At 30.4% G+C, this 21,969-nt stretch overlaps 2 protein-coding genes across 3 annotated transcripts in view; one reads left to right on the top strand and one right to left on the bottom strand.

Moving 5' to 3' along the window:
• Positions 1-275: 275 nt before the first annotated feature.
• LOC135955382 (uncharacterized) lies at positions 276-1,142 on the bottom strand. Its single transcript, XM_065505733.1, has one exon. The coding sequence runs from the start codon at positions 1,140-1,142 to the stop codon at positions 276-278; it is 867 nt and encodes a 288-aa protein (XP_065361805.1).
• Positions 1,143-3,077: 1,935 nt separating this feature from the next.
• klar (klarsicht) overlaps positions 3,078-21,969 on the top strand; it is a 465,338-nt gene continuing 446,446 nt past the window's right edge. For both annotated transcript variants that reach the window (XM_065503780.1, XM_065503779.1), the window contains exons 1-2: positions 3,078-3,957; positions 20,410-20,540. The gene's annotated coding sequence lies outside the window, so the exon portion shown is untranslated. The remainder of the gene's footprint in view (positions 3,958-20,409; positions 20,541-21,969) is intronic.

The following is a 21,969-nucleotide window of genomic DNA, read 5'->3' as shown; positions in this document are numbered from 1 at the left end:
GGTGTCCATATTCGAATTGAAATTAAGTATGTTAAATTTAATACTCCTGCGGATGTAGATTCCGACACCGCCGAAGCCATCCGCTCTATTCTTGAATACAAAATTATAGTTTGCCATGCTGGTGCAGGCATTGTCCGATAACCATGTTTCGCAAAGAATTGCCATATCAATATTATTATTTACAAGGTAATACTCCAGTAAATCCTTATTTCCAGCTTTCTTGATGCTTTGTATGTTGTATTGTAATATTCTCATATTGACGCCATGATGAATAATTAGTAATTATCCTCAATTATTGACTTGTTGATTCTTTCTACATCGATATAGTTCATTCCCTTGTTTATTCTTTCCCTTAGATCTATCAGTAATCTTCGAATTAGCTCCGGGTTTGATTTCATATTCGACCAATTCGTTATGGCCGAAGCTGTGTCCATTGATACTCCAGTGAGTACTTCCATTGCCTTGTTCTGACTTCCTGATTCAGAACTGAAATTGGCCTGGGATGACATATGAGTCTTGGATTGTAATGTCAAGTCGTCCGCCTCGATGTTTCCATGAGTGAAATGAACTGCGTGATCGGACAATACCTTCCTGTATTCCTGCCAAGTCTTTCTGTTGTTGGCTTCCTCTCTGCGTCTGTTGTTGTTTGACTTGACCACTTTTGAAAAAGGCATCACTTTGTACAAAGACTCCACCGCCTCTTGATGGTTGTCAACATGGTTCCTATTAGTTTTTGAAGTTACAGTTAAAGCCGGAAATTCCTCTTCTTTATCTTCCAATAATGAAAATCTGTTAGAAAATATGCTAGAGAATCTGGTTCTAGCCTCCATCACGCTTAGGTTCTCTATGGTCATCAGTTTCTTTATGGCATACGCCTTTTCCCTAGCCGGACAATCCTTGTGGGTGGGGGGGTGTTCTCCCTTACAGTTAGGGCACGAAATTCTCAAACATTGTTCCTCTGCCGTATGGCGTCCGAAACAGGATCTGCATAATTCAAAGTTCTGCTTGCAGTGTTGCGCAAAATGATTGTATCGGAAACACCGGAAACATTGTTGGAATGGTATGAAATGTCTCACCTGGATCTTTGTGTAACCAAAAATGATTTCCTTGGGAATCTCATTACCCTTGAATATAATCTTCATGCTTCTGGTTGGTCTGAATCCTTCATCATTATCTCCACAGGTGATCGTAATTCCCTCATAAATTCCTCCTCTGAAATTTCGGTTGGTATATCGAAAACAATGCCTACCTTTGATACAAAATGGGCGAATATTTTAGCCTCCAGGCCCTTTTCCCTGATTCTGGTATCCTCCGTAAATTTGTTTGCCGCCCTGAAGTTTGAAAATGTCACCTTGCATCTGCCAAAGCCCGTTTTATTCACCTCCAGTACATTGGCCACGTTCAGCTCCATTAACACCTTGCATACCGTAATTGTACTCAAATATTTCCTGGCCCCCTTCTCATCGAACGCATCCACGTAGACCATGTATGGCCCCTTGTGCGATTCATCATAATGATAAACGGGTCGTTCATTGCGCTTCGAGTTGTCCGTGTCGTTTGTCTTATTAATTGTCGAACTGTCCATTGGAGCTAACTGAGTAGACTTACCTTGTGTACAGCTAACGTCCTCATCCATCTTCAGATCCTTGGTTGCCTTTTTCCGTCTTCTTTCTACCGAATTATCCCGATTCTTAACCGGTGGGCCAACGCCCCCGGTATCAGTCATCTTGCGTTTAGCCAACAATGTCCCTTATGGGAGGTTGGCTTGGTGTTAAAAAATGAGATGTAAGTGGTGATTGATGATTCTTGAAAAGAATTTTGTTGAATATAGATTCAAAACTTCTCGTTACACAGAATTGAAAAAAAAAATTTGCACGCCACACAGAAATTGAATTATTTTCTAGCCGTTATAACGGTATTATGCATTAAACACATTGAAGACAGCAGGCTTCACGACTTCACGAACACAAATGCTGCTGGCTGAAGTTGCAGCCGTGCGGCAGCCGGTGAATTCTTTTAAAGACGACAGCTTCAAAGTAAACAGCTGATTTATAATTCAGTGATGTCACTTTAATTTTTTATTTTAATAAAAAATAACCGTACAAAATTCCAAAGTAATTAAACGTTAAACAATTATTTTGAGTAAATATATATATGTGGTAATAATTTATGTACCTGTTATTAATTCATTTCAATATGGTTATCAGAAACTTCTCTTAATTAAGTAAAAAAAAATATATTTTTTTAAGCACTAATTTGATTTACATTTTTTATTATATTAGCAACACTATTTCTGTTTTGAAGTTGACAAAAATAGAAATTAGCCTAATTGGGCAGCAGCAGCAAACGAAGTCGTGTCGTCGTGAAGTTGTGCTGTCGTCAAAAGAATCGTCTTCATATAAACGTGTGTATTCTATTTTTGACAGATTGAAGTCGGAAGCCTGCTGTCTTCAATGTGTTTAATGCATTATAACAAATTCCAGAAACGACACAGTAACAAATTCCCAACGTAAAACTCAATGTGTCAGAATGAAATAGCTATAGGTTCAGAGTCGCGATTTATATCCACACGTCCGAACACTATGAAAGCACAAGAAAGAATGTCTCCCGTACTTTGAAACTTTGAAACGGATGGAACACAATTACTATAAGCATTGATTGGCAATCGATGTTCTTCAGTGGCACTTTTTTTTTCAAATTTAAGAAGTAGCATATGATGCTTTGTTGGGACAAAATTCTTCATTTTCGAAACAAAAAAAAATTTGTTGTTCAATAGAATAAATGATATATATGTACCCTTTAAAATTCCTTTTATGTATCCAAATTAATTCGTAATTATACATTTTTAAATATATGTATGTATTTAAATTGTAAATTGTGAAAAAATATAATATAAAAAACGCTCAAATTAAAAATTGTCTATATTAAAATAAAATACAACACTGTAACTGTAAACAAAACGAAATATGAAACATTTAAATGTTGCCACTTGGTTGCCGGTTTGGGAAACAGAACGTTTCAAACAAAAACACTAGTTTCATATCCCATACGTTCACAGCATGAAATTAGTCAGTTGTTGTTTTGCCCGTTTCCACGAAAGATCATAATTGCGCATAGAAGCGACGTGTGTGTGATTTTTTTCCCTACAAACGTGCGGAGTTTTGTGTTCCCTCTTCTACAAATGCAATTACAGTAACAACAAAAACACATAAAAAAGTGCATTAAAGTAAAGAAGATATAAAATAAAAGAAGTGATTTTAAAGAAGAATAAAAAAGAGGAAGTTGCAAAACTAAACCTTTAGAAATTGCAATAATTAAAAATAATAAAGAATAAATTAAACGAGCCACCTGAAAAAGCCGTTTAAACCTCAATAAAAATAATGCTGATTTAGATAAAATAGCAGCTTGATATTATTTTTCGCCAACTTCTTCTGAGTGAAGTTTTTTTTGTAAATTTTTTTAATGTGAATTTTCGTGAGTGTATCTGTTCAACGAAGAAGAGAAGCAAATACAAAAAAAATAAAGTAAACGAAAAATAAATAAATACAATTTGTGTACAATAAAAAGTGAAGTGAAAATTTTTAAGTAAATTTGATTTATTAATCAAATTATTTAATTTATATATAAAGAAAAATAAAATCATTCTTTGAAAAAAGTCAGCTACACTTGCGCGTTTTCAACAAAAGTTTCTTTCGAATCCACTAAATCTAATACAGTACAAAAAACAAACGAATAAGAAAAAAATTAAACCCACCATTAAAGGAATAGAAAGAAACAAAGTGAACAAACAAATTCAATAAGAAAAATAAATATGCAGTTGCAATAAAAATAATAAGTATGCAAGTTATTTAATACATAATTTGTTAACTAATGTTTGCTAGAGAAAATCATAAAAGTTTGTGTTAAATTAATCAAATATTACCCAGCAAGTGATCTTCAATATTTGTTTAAAAAAAGGTAATAAATTTGCAAAAGTTAAATAAATTATGGTGTGAATGTGTGTGTAAAAGATAAATAATAATTTATAGACATAATTGGTAAATGCAACCTTGTGTAACGATATCAAAATCGTCTACAAAAAGATCAATGGACTAACGGTCTTAAATTCCTCCAACAAACAAAATTTAATTGTCATCTAATAATTTTTATTTTATTATTCATATTTTTTTTGAAATCTAGTTTTCTTATAAAGTAATTGAGTTGTTTGCGATAAGTTGTGTAGTTTTTTTTTTTTTTAGAATCAAGTTTCTTTCATTGTCCATTCTTTGTGACGTTTATTCCTTCAGCCACAATATCAAAGTTCTTTTTATAGAGTTGCCAATGCTGGTGTTTAAAGAATTACTCACAACATCTATAAAATACATACATAGTTAAAAATGTCAGATGTTAGTGACAATTTTGGAATAAATTAAGTAATTTTAGCGGTTATGGAGTTTTAATTATAAGTGCAAAAGTGTCTATGAAGAAAATAAAAAATATCGAGATAAATTTTTAGTTATGATGGTATTTTTAATAATTTATGTAGTGCCAAATTGATCACCAAAATGTTCCAAAATTAAACCAATAGCGCCAAATCCATTTTTAAGAAAATTCAATGATCAACACAATACAAATTTTAATATTTACAAACTTAAAATTTAAAAATATTTAGTTGCAGTATTAATGGTTCCATTAATAGTTGGAATACGTTGTTGAATATTTAACTTAATGTTAATGACAAGCTACGAGATATCTTTGAAATATTGCTGGAATTATTTGACATTTGAATAAATTCACATCGATTAATTGGTTTATTTTTAATTCGTTTGTTTGTAAAAATTTGAAATTACGAGATATCATCTTCTTACCATCGAATTATGCTGGAATTATTTGAAATTCATTATGACACAATGCGCAAAATTCCTTCACTGATATGTATAGAATTTTCAACTACACCTAATAATAGGTGTAGTAATAATATTTCAGAATTTTCTAATTGTATTTCAATTATGTTTCAAAAGTTCGCATTTGTATTTCAAAAATTTCTATTTTTATTTCAGAATTTTCCAATTGTATTTCAGAAATTTAATATTGTGTTCCAGTATTTTTAATTCATACTTAAAAAGTTTCTAAAAGTATTTCAGAATTATCCAATTCTTTTTCAGAAATTGAATTTTCTGAATTGCAAATTTCTGAAATACACTTGGAAAATTCTGAAATACAAATCAATTTATTTGGTGAATTAAATTTGGATGAGCAAATTTTGTTTGTTACAGAGTGGTCTTTTGGGGGACAAATTCGTTCGTAAATTATTTTTGGGGCTTTTAAGTATGTGTGTGAAGTTAGCTCCGTCAGTTAGCTCCGTTTTTTAACATTACCTATGTTAATGTGTAAACTAACATACTTCGTACTCAAAGACTGTTAGGTTAACAGAGCTGCATTATTTTCAGCTCATTTAACATTTTATGATATAAAATCAAAATAAAATGGTTTTACCGATCATTCAGTTTAAATATATAATCACAATTTTTTTAAAAATTAGATAAAAAAAAAATTAAATATTTATTTTAACGATAGTTCGTTGATTTCTTTGCTTTTAGCGTATTTTTATACCAGATACATGAGAGACACATGGACATGAAAAAAAATTAAAAAATTCTAAATTTTGGTAAAACTAGTCATAATAGGGTGGAAAGGCTTGATTTCAGAAATGTACAGTTTACATTCACAATTTTTTTCATATTAATTTAAAAATAGTGAAATTTCACATTTTGTTAAAAGAGCAGATGGAAATTTGGAAAAAATGGTTAAATTTTGGAATTGTGCTCGATCTTGCCCTAATACGGTGGAATGCCATTACTTCAGAGAGTTCAGAACTGTTTAGCATATATTTAGAATTTATTTCAGATCGGAGTAATTACACATTTAAAATAGTGAAATTTCACGTTTTGTTAAAAGGGGCACATTGAAATTTTGAAAAAATGGTTAAATTTTGAAATTGTGCTCGATCTAGTCCTAATGGAGTGGAAAGCCATCACTTCAGAGAATTCAGAACTGTTTAGCTTATCTTCAGAATTTATTTCAGATCGGAGATATATAATTTTCCATATAGTGAAATTTCACATTTTGTTAAAAGGGGCACATTGAAATTTTGAAAAAATGATTAAATTTTGAAATTGTGCTTGATCTTGCCCTAATGGGTTGGAAAGCCATTGCTTCAGAGAGTTCAGAACTGTATAGCTTATATTCAGAATTTATTTCAGATCGGAGTAATTTGTCTTTTCATATAGTGAAGTTTCACATTTTGTTAAAAGGGGCACATTGAAATTTTGAAAAAATGGTTAAATTTTGAAATTGTGCTCGATCTTGCCCTAATGAGTTGGAAAGCCATCACTTCAGAGAGTTCAGAACTGTTTAGTTTATATTCAGAATTTATTTCAGATCGGAGTAATTTGACTTTTCAAATAGTGAAATTTCACATTTTTTTTAAAAGGGGCACATGGAAATTTGGAAAAAATGGTTAAATTTTGGAATTGTGCTCGATCTAGTCCTAATGAGTTGGAAAGCCATTGCTTCAGAGAGTTCAGAACTGTATAGCTTATATTCAGAATTTATTTCAGATCGGAGATATATAATTTTCCATATAGTGAAATTTCACATTTTGTTAAAAGGGGCACATTGAAATTTTGAAGAAATGGTTAAATTTTGAAATTGTGCTCGATCTAGTCCTAGTGGGTTGCAAAGCCATTACTTCAGAGAGTCCAGAACTGTTCACCTTATATTCAGAATATATTTCAGATCAGAGTAATTTGACTTTTTATATAGTGAAATTTCACATTTTGTTAAACGGGGCACATTGAAATTTTGAAAAAATGGTTAAATTTTGAAATTGTGCTCGATCTTGCCCTAATGGAGTGGAAAGCCATCACTTCAGAGAGTTCAGAACTGTTTAGTTTATATTCAGAATTTATTTCAGATCGGAGTAATTTGACTTTTCAAATAGTGAAATTTCACATTTTGTTAAAAGGGGCACATTGAAATTTTGAAAAAATGGTTAAATTTTGAAATTGTGCTCGATATAGTCCTAATGGATTGGAAAGCCATTGCTTCAGAGAGTTCAGAACTGTTCACCGTATGTTCAGAATTTATTTCAGATCGGAGATATATAATTTTCCATATAGTGAAATTTCACATTTTTTTTAAAAGGGGCACATGGAAATTTGGAAAAAATGGTTAAATTTTGAAATTGTGCTCGATATAGTCCTAATGGATTGGAAAGCCATTGCTTCAGAGAGTTCAGAACTGTTCACCGTATATTCAGAATTTATTTCAGATCGGAGATATATAATTTTCCATATAGTGAAATTTCACATTTTTTTAAAAGGGGCACATGGAAATTTGGAAAAAATGGTTAAATTTTGGAATTGTGCTCGATCTAGTCCTAATGGGTTGGAAAGCCATTGCTTCAGAGAGTTCAGAACTGTATAGCTTATATTCAGAATTTATTTCAGATCGGAGTAATTTGTCTTTTCAAATAGTGAAGTTTCACATTTTGTTAAAAGGGGCACATTGAAATTTTGAAAGAATGGTTAAATTTTGAAATTGTGCTCGATCTTGTCCTAATGGAGTGGAAAGCCATCACTTCAGAGAGTTCAGAACTGTTTAGTTTATATTCAGAATTTATTTCAGATCGGAGTAATTTGACTTTTCAAATAGTGAAATTTCACATTTTGTTACAAGGGGCACATTGAAATTTGGAAAAAATGGTTGAATTTTGGAATTGTGCTCGATCTAGTCCTAATGGGTTGGAAAGCCATTACTTCAGAGAGTTCAGAACTGTTTAGTTTATATTCAGAATTTATTTCAGATCGGAGTAATTTGACTTTTCAAATAGTGAAGTTTCACATTTTGTTAAAAGGGGCACATTGAAATTTTGAAAAAATGGTTAAATTTTGAAATTGTGCTCGATATAGTCCTAATGGATTGGAAAGCCATTGCTTTAGAGAGTTCAGAATTGTTCACCGTATATTTAGAATTTATTTCAGATCGGAGATATATAATTTTCCATATAGTGAAATTTCACATTTTTTTTAAAAGGGGCACATGGAAATTTGGAAAAAATGGTTAAATTTTGGAATTGTGCTCGATCTAGTCCTAATGAGTTGGAAAGCCATTGCTTCAGAGAGTTCAGAACTGTCAACCGTATATTCAGAATTTATTTCAGATCGGAGATATATAATTTTCCATATAGTGAAATTTCACATTTTGTTAAAAGGGGCACATTGAAATTTTGAAAAAATGGTTAAATTTTGAAATTGTGCTCGATCTAGTCCTAATGGGTTGCAAAGCCATTACTTCAGAGAGTCCAGAACTGTTCACCTTATATTCAGAATATATTTCAGATAAGAGTAATTTGACTTTTTATATAGTGAAATTTCACATTTTGTTAAAAGGGGCACATTGAAATTTTGAAAAAATTGTTAAATTTTGAAATTGTGCTCGATCTTGCCCTAATGGAGTGGAAAGCCATCACTTCAGAGAGTTCAGAACTGTTTAGTTTATATTCAGAATTTATTTCAGATCGGAGTAATTTGACTTTTCAAATAGTGAAATTTCACATTTTGTTAAAAGGGGCACATTGAAATTTTGAAAAAATGGTTAAATTTTGAAATTGTGCTCGATATAGTCCTAATGGATTGGAAAGCCATTGCTTCAGAGAGTTCAGAACTGTATAGTCTATATTCAGAATTTATTTCAGATCGGAGTAATTTGACTTTTCAAATAGTGAAATTTCACATTTTGTTAAAAGGGGCACATTGAAATTTTGAAAAAATGGTTAAATTTTGAAATTGTGCTCGATTTTGCCCTAATGGGTTGGAAAGCCATCACTTCAGAGAGTTCAGAACTGTTTAGTTTATATTCAGAATTTATTTCAGATCGGAGTAATTTGACTTTTCAAATAGTGAAATTTCACATTTTGTTAAAAGGGGCACATTGAAATTTGGAAAAAATGGTTGAATTTTGGAATTGTGCTCGATCTAGTCCTAATGGGTTGGAAAGCCATTACTTCAGAGAGTTCAGAACTGTTTAGTTTATATTCAGAATTTATTTCAGATCGGAGTAATTTGACTTTTCAAATAGTGAAATTTCACATTTTGTTAAAAGGGGCACATTGAAATTTTGAAAAAATGGTTAAATTTTTAAATTGTGCTCGATATAGTCCTAATGGATTGGAAAGCCATTGCTTCAGAGAGTTCAGAACTGTTCACCGTATATTCAGAATTTATTTCAGATCGGAGATATATAATTTTCCATATAGTGAAATTTCACATTTTTTTAAAAGGGGCACATGGAAATTTGGAAAAAATGGTTAAATTTTGGAATTGTGCTCGATCTAGTCCTAATGGGTTGGAAAGCCATTACTTCAGAGAGTTCAGAACTGTTTAGTTTATATTCAGAATTTATTTCAGATCGGAGTAATTTGACTTTTCAAATAGTGAAGTTTCACATTTTGTTAAAAGGGGCACATTGAAATTTTGAAAAAATGGTTAAATTTTGAAATTGTGCTCGATCTTGCCCTAATGAGTTGGAAAGCCATCACTTCAGAGAGTTCAGAACTGTTTAGTTTATATTCAGAATTTATTTCAGATCGGAGTAATTTGACTTTTCAAATAGTGAAATTTCACATTTTGTTAAAAGGGGCACATTGAAATTTTGAAAAAATGGTTAAATTTTGAAATTGTGCTCGATATAGTCCTAATGGATTGGAAAGCCATTGCTTTAGAGAGTTCAGAATTGTTCACCGTATATTTAGAATTTATTTCAGATCGGAGATATATAATTTTCCATATAGTGAAATTTCACATTTTTTTTAAAAGGGGCACATGGAAATTTGGAAAAAATGGTTAAATTTTGGAATTGTGCTCGATCTAGTCCTAATGAGTTGGAAAGCCATTGCTTCAGAGAGTTCAGAACTGTCAACCGTATATTCAGAATTTATTTCAGATCGGAGATATATAATTATCCATATAGTGAAATTTCACATTTTGTTAAAAGGGGCACATTGAAATTTTGAAAAAATGGTTAAATTTTGAAATTGTGCTCGATCTAGTCCTAATGGGTTGCAAAGCCATTACTTCAGAGAGTCCAGAACTGTTCACCTTATATTCAGAATATATTTCAGATAAGAGTAATTTGACTTTTTATATAGTGAAATTTCACATTTTGTTAAAAGGGGCACATTGAAATTTTGAAAAAATTGTTAAATTTTGAAATTGTGCTCGATCTTGCCCTAATGGAGTGGAAAGCCATCACTTCAGAGAGTTCAGAACTGTTTAGTTTATATTCAGAATTTATTTCAGATCGGAGTAATTTGACTTTTCAAATAGTGAAATTTCACATTTTGTTAAAAGGGGCACATTGAAATTTTGAAAAAATGGTTAAATTTTGAAATTGTGCTCGATATAGTCCTAATGGATTGGAAAGCCATTGCTTCAGAGAGTTCAGAACTGTATAGTCTATATTCAGAATTTATTTCAGATCGGAGTAATTTGACTTTTCAAATAGTGAAATTTCACATTTTGTTAAAAGGGGCACATTGAAATTTTGAAAAAATGGTTAAATTTTGAAATTGTGCTCGATTTTGCCCTAATGGGTTGGAAAGCCATCACTTCAGAGAGTTCAGAACTGTTTAGTTTATATTCAGAATTTATTTCAGATCGGAGTAATTTGACTTTTCAAATAGTGAAATTTCACATTTTGTTAAAAGGGGCACATTGAAATTTGGAAAAAATGGTTGAATTTTGGAATTGTGCTCGATCTAGTCCTAATGGGTTGGAAAGCCATTACTTCAGAGAGTTCAGAACTGTTTAGTTTATATTCAGAATTTATTTCAGATCGGAGTAATTTGACTTTTCAAATAGTGAAATTTCACATTTTTTTTAAAAGGGGCACATGGAAATTTGGAAAAAATGGTTAAATTTTGGAATTGTGCTCGATCTAGTCCTAATGAGTTGGAAAGCCATTGCTTCAGAGAGTTCAGAACTGTCAACCGTATATTCAGAATTTATTTCAGATCGGAGATATATAATTTTCCATATAGTGAAATTTCACATTTTGTTAAAAGGGGCACATTGAAATTTTGAAGAAATGGTTAAATTTTGAAATTGTGCTCGATCTAGTCCTAGTGGGTTGCAAAGCCATTACTTCAGAGAGTCCAGAACTGTTCACCTTATATTCAGAATATATTTCAGATCAGAGTAATTTGACTTTTTATATAGTGAAATTTCACATTTTGTTAAACGGGGCACATTGAAATTTTGAAAAAATGGTTAAATTTTGAAATTGTGCTCGATCTTGCCCTAATGGAGTGGAAAGCCATCACTTCAGAGAGTTCAGAACTGTTTAGTTTATATTCAGAATTTATTTCAGATCGGAGTAATTTGACTTTTCAAATAGTGAAATTTCACATTTTGTTAAAAGGGGCACATTGAAATTTTGAAAAAATGGTTAAATTTTGAAATTGTGCTCGATATAGTCCTAATGGATTGGAAAGCCATTGCTTCAGAGAGTTCAGAACTGTTCACCGTATGTTCAGAATTTATTTCAGATCGGAGATATATAATTTTCCATATAGTGAAATTTCACATTTTTTTTAAAAGGGGCACATGGAAATTTGGAAAAAATGGTTAAATTTTGAAATTGTGCTCGATATAGTCCTAATGGATTGGAAAGCCATTGCTTCAGAGAGTTCAGAACTGTTCACCGTATATTCAGAATTTATTTCAGATCGGAGATATATAATTTTCCATATAGTGAAATTTCACATTTTTTTAAAAGGGGCACATGGAAATTTGGAAAAAATGGTTAAATTTTGGAATTGTGCTCGATCTAGTCCTAATGGGTTGGAAAGCCATTGCTTCAGAGAGTTCAGAACTGTATAGCTTATATTCAGAATTTATTTCAGATCGGAGTAATTTGTCTTTTCAAATAGTGAAGTTTCACATTTTGTTAAAAGGGGCACATTGAAATTTTGAAAGAATGGTTAAATTTTGAAATTGTGCTCGATCTTGTCCTAATGGAGTGGAAAGCCATCACTTCAGAGAGTTCAGAACTGTTTAGTTTATATTCAGAATTTATTTCAGATCGGAGTAATTTGACTTTTCAAATAGTGAAATTTCACATTTTGTTACAAGGGGCACATTGAAATTTGGAAAAAATGGTTGAATTTTGGAATTGTGCTCGATCTAGTCCTAATGGGTTGGAAAGCCATTACTTCAGAGAGTTCAGAACTGTTTAGTTTATATTCAGAATTTATTTCAGATCGGAGTAATTTGACTTTTCAAATAGTGAAGTTTCACATTTTGTTAAAAGGGGCACATTGAAATTTTGAAAAAATGGTTAAATTTTGAAATTGTGCTCGATATAGTCCTAATGGATTGGAAAGCCATTGCTTTAGAGAGTTCAGAATTGTTCACCGTATATTTAGAATTTATTTCAGATCGGAGATATATAATTTTCCATATAGTGAAATTTCACATTTTTTTTAAAAGGGGCACATGGAAATTTGGAAAAAATGGTTAAATTTTGGAATTGTGCTCGATCTAGTCCTAATGAGTTGGAAAGCCATTGCTTCAGAGAGTTCAGAACTGTCAACCGTATATTCAGAATTTATTTCAGATCGGAGATATATAATTTTCCATATAGTGAAATTTCACATTTTGTTAAAAGGGGCACATTGAAATTTTGAAAAAATGGTTAAATTTTGAAATTGTGCTCGATCTAGTCCTAATGGGTTGCAAAGCCATTACTTCAGAGAGTCCAGAACTGTTCACCTTATATTCAGAATATATTTCAGATAAGAGTAATTTGACTTTTTATATAGTGAAATTTCACATTTTGTTAAAAGGGGCACATTGAAATTTTGAAAAAATTGTTAAATTTTGAAATTGTGCTCGATCTTGCCCTAATGGAGTGGAAAGCCATCACTTCAGAGAGTTCAGAACTGTTTAGTTTATATTCAGAATTTATTTCAGATCGGAGTAATTTGACTTTTCAAATAGTGAAATTTCACATTTTGTTAAAAGGGGCACATTGAAATTTTGAAAAAATGGTTAAATTTTGAAATTGTGCTCGATATAGTCCTAATGGATTGGAAAGCCATTGCTTCAGAGAGTTCAGAACTGTATAGTCTATATTCAGAATTTATTTCAGATCGGAGTAATTTGACTTTTCAAATAGTGAAATTTCACATTTTGTTAAAAGGGGCACATTGAAATTTTGAAAAAATGGTTAAATTTTGAAATTGTGCTCGATTTTGCCCTAATGGGTTGGAAAGCCATCACTTCAGAGAGTTCAGAACTGTTTAGTTTATATTCAGAATTTATTTCAGATCGGAGTAATTTGACTTTTCAAATAGTGAAATTTCACATTTTGTTAAAAGGGGCACATTGAAATTTGGAAAAAATGGTTGAATTTTGGAATTGTGCTCGATCTAGTCCTAATGGGTTGGAAAGCCATTACTTCAGAGAGTTCAGAACTGTTTAGTTTATATTCAGAATTTATTTCAGATCGGAGTAATTTGACTTTTCAAATAGTGAAATTTCACATTTTGTTAAAAGGGGCACATTGAAATTTTGAAAAAATGGTTAAATTTTTAAATTGTGCTCGATATAGTCCTAATGGATTGGAAAGCCATTGCTTCAGAGAGTTCAGAACTGTTCACCGTATATTCAGAATTTATTTCAGATCGGAGATATATAATTTTCCATATAGTGAAATTTCACATTTTTTTAAAAGGGGCACATGGAAATTTGGAAAAAATGGTTAAATTTTGGAATTGTGCTCGATCTAGTCCTAATGGGTTGGAAAGCCATTACTTCAGAGAGTTCAGAACTGTTTAGTTTATATTCAGAATTTATTTCAGATCGGAGTAATTTGACTTTTCAAATAGTGAAGTTTCACATTTTGTTAAAAGGGGCACATTGAAATTTTGAAAAAATGGTTAAATTTTGAAATTGTGCTCGATATAGTCCAAATGGATTGGAAAGCCATTGCCATTGCCGATCTGAAATAAATTCTGAATATAGACTATACAGTTCTGAACTCTCTGAAGCAATGGCTTTCCAATCCATTAGGAATATATCTAGCACTATTTCAAAATTTAATAATTTTTTCAAAATTTCAATGTGCCCCTTTTAACAAAATGTGAAATTTCACTATTTGAAAAGTCAAATTACTCCGATCTGAAATAAATTCTGAATATAAACTAAACAGTTCTGAACTCTCTGAAGTGATGGCTTTCCAACCCATTAGGGCAAGATCGAGCACAATTTCAAAATTTAACCATTTTTTCAAAATTTCAATGTGCCCCTTTTAACAAAATGTGAAACTTCACTATTTGAAAAGACAAATTACTCCGATCTGAAATAAATTCTGAATATAAGCTATACAGTTCTGAACTCTCTGAAGCAATGGCTTTCCACTCCATTAGGGCAAGATCGAGCACAATTTCAAAATTTAACCATTTTTTCAAAATTTCAATGTGCCCCTTTTAACAAAATGTGAAACTTCACTATTTGAAAAGTCAAATTACTCCGATCTGAAATAAATTCTGAATATAAACTAAACAGTTCTGAACTCTCTGAAGTAATGGCTTTCCAACCCATTAGGACTAGATCGAGCACAATTCCAAAATTCAACCATTTTTTCCAAATTTCAATGTGCCCCTTGTAACAAAATGTGAAATTTCACTATTTGAAAAGTCATATTACTCCGATCTGAAATAAATTCTGAATATAAGCTAAACAGTTCTGAACTCTCTGAAGTGATGGCTTTCCAACTCATTAGGGCAAGATCGAGCACAATTTCAAAATTTAACCATTTTTTCAAAATTTCAATGTGCCCCTTTTAACAAAATGTGAAACTTCACTATATGAAAAGACAAATTACTCCGATCTGAAATAAATTCTGAATATAAGCTATACAGTTCTGAACTCTCTGAAGCAATGGCTTTCCAACTCATTAGGACTAGATCGAGCACAATTCCAAAATTTAACCATTTTTTCCAAATTTCCATGTGCCCCTTTTAAAAAAATGTGAAATTTCACTATATGGAAAATTATATATCTCCGATCTGAAATAAATTCTGAATATACGGTGAACAGTTCTGAACTCTCTGAAGCAATGGCTTTCCAACTCATTAGGACTAGATCGAGCACAATTCCAAAATTTAACCATTTTTTCCAAATTTCCATGTGCCCCTTTTAAAAAAAATGTGAAATTTCACTATATGGAAAATTATATATCTCCGATCTGAAATAAATTCTGAATATAGACTATACAGTTCTGAACTCTCTGAAGCAATGGCTTTCCAATCCATTAGGAATATATCTAGCACAATTTCAAAATTTAATAATTTTTTCAAAATTTCAATGTGCCCCTTTTAACAAAATGTGAAATTTCACTATTTGAAAAGTCAAATTACTCCGATCTGAAATAAATTCTGAATATAAACTAAACAGTTCTGAACTCTCTGAAGTGATGGCTTTCCAACCCATTAGGGCAAGATCGAGCACAATTTCAAAATTTAACCATTTTTTCAAAATTTCAATGTGCCCCTTTTAACAAAATGTGAAACTTCACTATTTGAAAAGACAAATTACTCCGATCTGAAATAAATTCTGAATATAAGCTATACAGTTCTGAACTCTCTGAAGCAATGGCTTTCCAACCCATTAGGACTAGATCGAGCACAATTCCAAAATTTAACCATTTTTTCCAAATTTCCATGTGCCCCTTTTAAAAAAATGAGAAATTTCACTATATGGAAAATTATATATCTCCGATCTGAAATAAATTCTGAATATACGGTGAACAGTTCTGAACTCTCTGAAGTGATGGCTTTCCAACCCATTAGGGCAAGATCGAGCACAATTTCAAAATTTAACCATTTTTTCAAAATTTCAATGTGCCCCTTTTAACAAAATGTGAAATTTCACTATTTGGAAAGTCAAATTACTCCGATCTGAAATAAATTCTGAATATAAACTAAACAGTTCTGAACTCTCTGAAGCAATGGCTTTCCAATCCATTAGGAATATATCTAGCACAATTTCAAAATTTAATAATTTTTTCAAAATTTCAATGTGCCCCTTTTAACAAAATGTGAAATTTCACTATTTGAAAAGTCAAATTACTCCGATCTGAAATAAATTCTGAATATAAACTAAACAGTTCTGAACTCTCTGAAGTGATGGCTTTCCAACCCATTAGGGCAAAATCGAGCACAATTTCAAAATTTAACCATTTTTTCAAAATTTCAATGTGCCCCTTTTAACAAAATGTGAAATTTCACTATTTGAAAAGTCAAATTACTCCGATCTGAAATAAATTCTGAATATAAACTAAACAGTTCTGAACTCTCTGAAGTAATGGCTTTCCAACCCATTAGGACTAGATCGAGCACAATTCCAAAATTCAACCATTTTTTCCAAATTTCAATGTGCCCCTTGTAACAAAATGTGAAATTTCACTATTTGAAAAGTCATATTACTCCGATCTGAAATAAATTCTGAATATAAGCTAAACAGTTCTGAACTCTCTGAAGTGATGGCTTTCCAACTCATTAGGGCAAGATCGAGCACAATTTCAAAATTTAACCATTTTTTCAAAATTTCAATGTGCCCCTTTTAACAAAATGTGAAACTTCACTATATGAAAAGACAAATTACTCCGATCTGAAATAAATTCTGAATATAAGCTATACAGTTCTGAACTCTCTGAAGCAATGGCTTTCCAACTCATTAGGACTAGATCGAGCACAATTCCAAAATTTAACCATTTTTTCCAAATTTCCATGTGCCCCTTTTAAAAAAATGTGAAATTTCACTATATGGAAAATTATATATCTCCGATCTGAAATAAATTCTGAATATACGGTGAACAGTTCTGAACTCTCTGAAGCAATGGCTTTCCAACTCATTAGGACTAGATCGAGCACAATTCCAAAATTTAACCATTTTTTCCAAATTTCCATGTGCCCCTTTTAAAAAAAATGTGAAATTTCACTATATGGAAAATTATATATCTCCGATCTGAAATAAATTCTGAATATAGACTATACAGTTCTGAACTCTCTGAAGCAATGGCTTTCCAATCCATTAGGAATATATCTAGCACAATTTCAAAATTTAATAATTTTTTCAAAATTTCAATGTGCCCCTTTTAACAAAATGTGAAATTTCACTATTTGAAAAGTCAAATTACTCCGATCTGAAATAAATTCTGAATATAAACTAAACAGTTCTGAACTCTCTGAAGTGATGGCTTTCCAACCCATTAGGGCAAGATCGAGCACAATTTCAAAATTTAACCATTTTTTCAAAATTTCAATGTGCCCCTTTTAACAAAATGTGAAACTTCACTATTTGAAAAGACAAATTACTCCGATCTGAAATAAATTCTGAATATAAGCTATACAGTTCTGAACTCTCTGAAGCAATGGCTTTCCAACCCATTAGGACTAGATCGAGCACAATTCCAAAATTTAACCATTTTTTCCAAATTTCCATGTGCCCCTTTTAAAAAAATGAGAAATTTCACTATATGGAAAATTATATATCTCCGATCTGAAATAAATTCTGAATATACGGTGAACAGTTCTGAACTCTCTGAAGCAATGGCTTTCCAATCCATTAGGACTATATCGAGCACAATTCAAAATTTAACCATTTTTTCAAAATTTCAATGTGCCCCTTTTAACAAAATGTGAAATTTCACTATTTTAAAAGTGTAATTACTCCGATCTGAAATAAATTCTAAATATATGCTAAACAGTTCTGAACTCTCTGAAGTAATGGCATTCCACCGTATTAGGGCAAGATCGAGCACAATTCCAAAATTTAACCATTTTTTCCAAATTTCCATCTGCCCTTTTAACAAAATGTGAAATTTCACTATTTTTAAATTAATATGAAATAAATTCTGAATATAAACTGTACATTTCTGAAATCAAGCCTTTCCACCCTATTATGACTAGTTTTACCAAAATTTAGAATTTTTTAATTTTTTTTCATGTCCATGTGTCTCTCATGTATCTGGTATAAAAATACGCTAAAAGCAAAGAAATCAACGATAGTTCATAAATAAATATTTAATTTTTTTTTTATCTAATTTTTAAAAAAATTGTTATAATATATTTAAACTGAATGATCGGTAAAACCATTTTATTTTGATTTTATTTCATAAAATGTTAAATGAGCTGATATTAATGCAGCTCTGTTAACCTAACAGTCTTTGAGTACGAAGTATGTTAGTTTACACATTAACATAGGTAATGTTAAAAAACGGAGCTAACTGACGGAGCTAACTTCACACACATCTTTTAAGTTTATTTTAAAAAAATTCCGACGAACACAATTAACATTTTTTTTTTCATTTAATTTTTTTCTTTATTGAATCTTTCTTTTGAGAAATTTACAACAATTATTAAAATCTTCACCTAAACTAAATTTTTAAATATGAAATATAAAATGAAACAAGAAAATCGGTGGTTCCGAATTTCTATAGTTTTATATACGTCTTTGGAAAGGCATTTAAATGTCTATCAATAGATATCCACAAACAAATAGGTCTAAAATCGAGGTAGTTTTATGATTTTCCGGATTTGAAATAGCAACCGATCCAGGCCTTTACTCCATATATTAATTTATCAATATCTTTTTTTAGTTATATCGGACACTTTCGATAGTTAATTTCGTCAGATAAATGGACAGGCAATATCTACTTCTCTATCTATTACGAATATTATATACTTTACAGCGTCACAAATGAACAATTTAGAAATTACAAACGGAATAACAAACTCTATATACCTTTACCACTAATGGTGAAAGATATAATGATATATCGAAGCTCAAATTTATAAATCTGTTATATCGTATTAAAATAATGAAGTATTTCTAATTTTACATCAATTTTAAATGAATTCGAAAGGGTCATGTTACCAGTGAATTATTTTGAATATCCCCATGTATTAAAAAAAATCAGTTTTCCCTAGCCCCTTTTACAATGCAGAAATTGAAAGTCAGACAGACGAAGTTTGTTGGTTTAGCTTAAAAGAGAATGAGAAAAATGTCTGCTTTTCAATTTCTGCATTGTAAAAGGGGACCTACAGAGTCGGAAAATGTCCCCTCCAAATTAAAGAAAACTTTTCCTGATGATCTGGCCTAAGCAAACAGTGAAATGCGCTTAGGAACTAGCTTATGCCCCAACAATAAATTTCAGTGAATTTATCAATTATTGGGTATTCAGCACACTAATTCTTAACAAAAAAATTAATTTTGTATTCCCGTATAACAACTTTTTGATAAACTTTTTTTATTTGCATATATTAGACTCGTATAACACAAGAAGAAATAAAAGTTTTTCAGTTCATTTCATTGTCTGAAAAAAATGTATTATTTACTTGTATGTAATCCATATTTAAAAATTTTTTTATCGAAGTTTTCGTCCATTGAGGTTTCAAATGCCTAGATATTGGCATTAAGTTCTCCTAAATAATTATAAATATTAAAAAAAATAGTACAAATTTTAATTAGAGAAGATCTCTGCGTATTTTTATAAATTACATACCTATCTTTTAATTATTTTTTTAAGCTCAGTCTAATCATTCAATGATCTTTTTTAAATCTAACCGCCAACTCGGAGTTAGAATACAAAAAAATCTTACATAACTATTCTAAATAAAGTATTTAAAGTTCCCTTCCTAATAACTATAACTACTTTATATGGCAACTATGTTTCACCTATCAAAAGTTCTTTTTCAAACACCTTTTTTTTGTTATTTGTTTGTTTGTTCTTTTTCAACAATTGCACTTCATTTGGTTGTTCTGCTTTCAACACGTTTCTTTTTCTAAAAATCTTTTCCAATTAATTGCACTTGTTTCTTTAACTTGTGTACTTACGGACTCTCTTCTCATCTTCTTTAAACACATCTTTCTTTCTGATTTAACTACAACAACAATAACTACTTTTAACACTTTACCAAAAAGTGTATATTCGTAGTTAACATTGTTGTTGTTAGTTTGTTTCAGTTCAACTAAGAAAAAGTCAAAATAAAGAAAAACATTTTGTGTTTGTTGTATTTGAAATTGTTTCTTTTTTTTATTGTTCCTTGGTTTTGTTTACCATTATCTCTGTTTGTGTGTGTTTATGAGAATTTGTTGTTTTTATGTTTTTTTTTCTACATTTCCCTTTGCCTTATTTTGGTTTTAAATAGTGTGTGGTAATAATAAGTTTAATATGAATTTTTGATGCATTATTTTTTTTTTTAAAGAAAACCTGAAAAAAATTGTTTAACCAAAACAAGAAGTAACATTTTGTCATAGAAATATTTATTCAAATTGGAATGTTTTTGTTGTTTTTTTACAGTGTTTAAAACAGAAATTGAAGAAATAATACCTACAAATTTGTGGATTAATTTAAAACTGCCGCTATTTTGTCACGTGAATTATTATTGAGGATTTTGTCTGTCTGGTTTATAAATAACTGAACTGAAACAGGTAAGTTTTAAATGAATTTTATTAAAAAAAATTACTAAATAATTCAAAAGAGAGGGACGAAACAATTTTTAATATATTTTTTTCCAAACATTTTTGAATTTTTATTAGAAAAATAATTGCCTATTTTAAAATAATTTTAGAAGAGCAAACAATAATTTCATTACATTTTCCCTTATTATGTAATAAACATTACTTTTCAACAAATTCTCATGAAAATGAAATTAAGGTTCATGTCTTGCAACCAACATAATGAGATTTTTATAACTGTTTTTCAAAATCTTTTCCTTAAACATTCATTATTTACTATTACGACAAAGAAATTAAATATTATAACATAATCAAATTTAATCTCTCAACAAAAACATAAACAAACTAAAGTTTGCGTGTATCGAAATACTTGAACATTTTCAAACTGACTGACAGCCAAAGACTCAAGTTGATGAAACATTTTAGCACTTCCTTAAAAGCGCCAAACTAGCTTACGCCCACTAAACGTTTTAGAAAAGTATTTTTTTACTAACAAAAAATATCTTCTTATCTTTTAAAATATTGTAAAAATATCATTAAAAACAAAAAAAAAAGTAATTAGCCGAAAAGAAAGATGTTAAGAAAACAAAAATATAATTACAACTTTGTAGGTATGAATATTATGTTTAACCTTTAACTTTACACACCGATCATGGATGATGTTGCTGAGAATGTAGAGTTTAAAGTTTAAATGCTAAACAGAGAACTTCGCCGACCAAAATAGACGGCGACGGCTGTTGACTTAGAAAGTAACATTACTTAAATTTAGTAAAAATACTGAAAAGTCTAATTATTTGAATTGTAAAAATAAAATATTTTAAAAGCGAAATACGTAAATTTAACGAAAATACTTAGAATCTTATATGTTTTGAAGTTGAAAAATATTCATAGGCGTCGACTTTTAAAATGTTCAGTTCTTTGATGGTAAACCATGAAATTTAAGCTAAAGTGTAATGAGATTTTTAATTATTTTTTGTATTTTTTCTCAACACATGGCCAGAGCAATTAGGCAAGTACTTAAGGCACCCCACAGTTAGTAATTTAGAACAAAATTAGTATTTTTTTGAAGTTAAAAATAAATTTCGAGCGTTTTAATATTATTAGGCATATTTCCGGTTTAATTTTTGGTGTTTCAAATAATTTACATGTGTTAGAAATTAAAATATTACAAAAACCTCTTGAAAGTAATAATAGTGATACAATTGAAAGATTTTGTTCATTATTGTCCTGTCATTAAGTACTAGAGGACCAAAAAATATCTGCTTTAATTAACCGCCTGGGAAATAACATCAATGTTACATTATTCGTTATACACATTTTGATAAATTTTCGCTTTGAAACGTTTTTAAGAATTTCTGACCTTTGGCCCGCATAAGCTTGAAACATTTATAAGAATTTCTGA

This window comes from Calliphora vicina, chromosome 3 (assembly GCF_958450345.1).
Source record: "Calliphora vicina chromosome 3, idCalVici1.1, whole genome shotgun sequence".
Taxonomy (NCBI): Eukaryota; Metazoa; Arthropoda; class Insecta; order Diptera; family Calliphoridae; genus Calliphora; species Calliphora vicina.
Note: the sequence above shows the minus strand (reverse complement) of the source record. Positions and strands in the feature narration are given on the sequence as shown.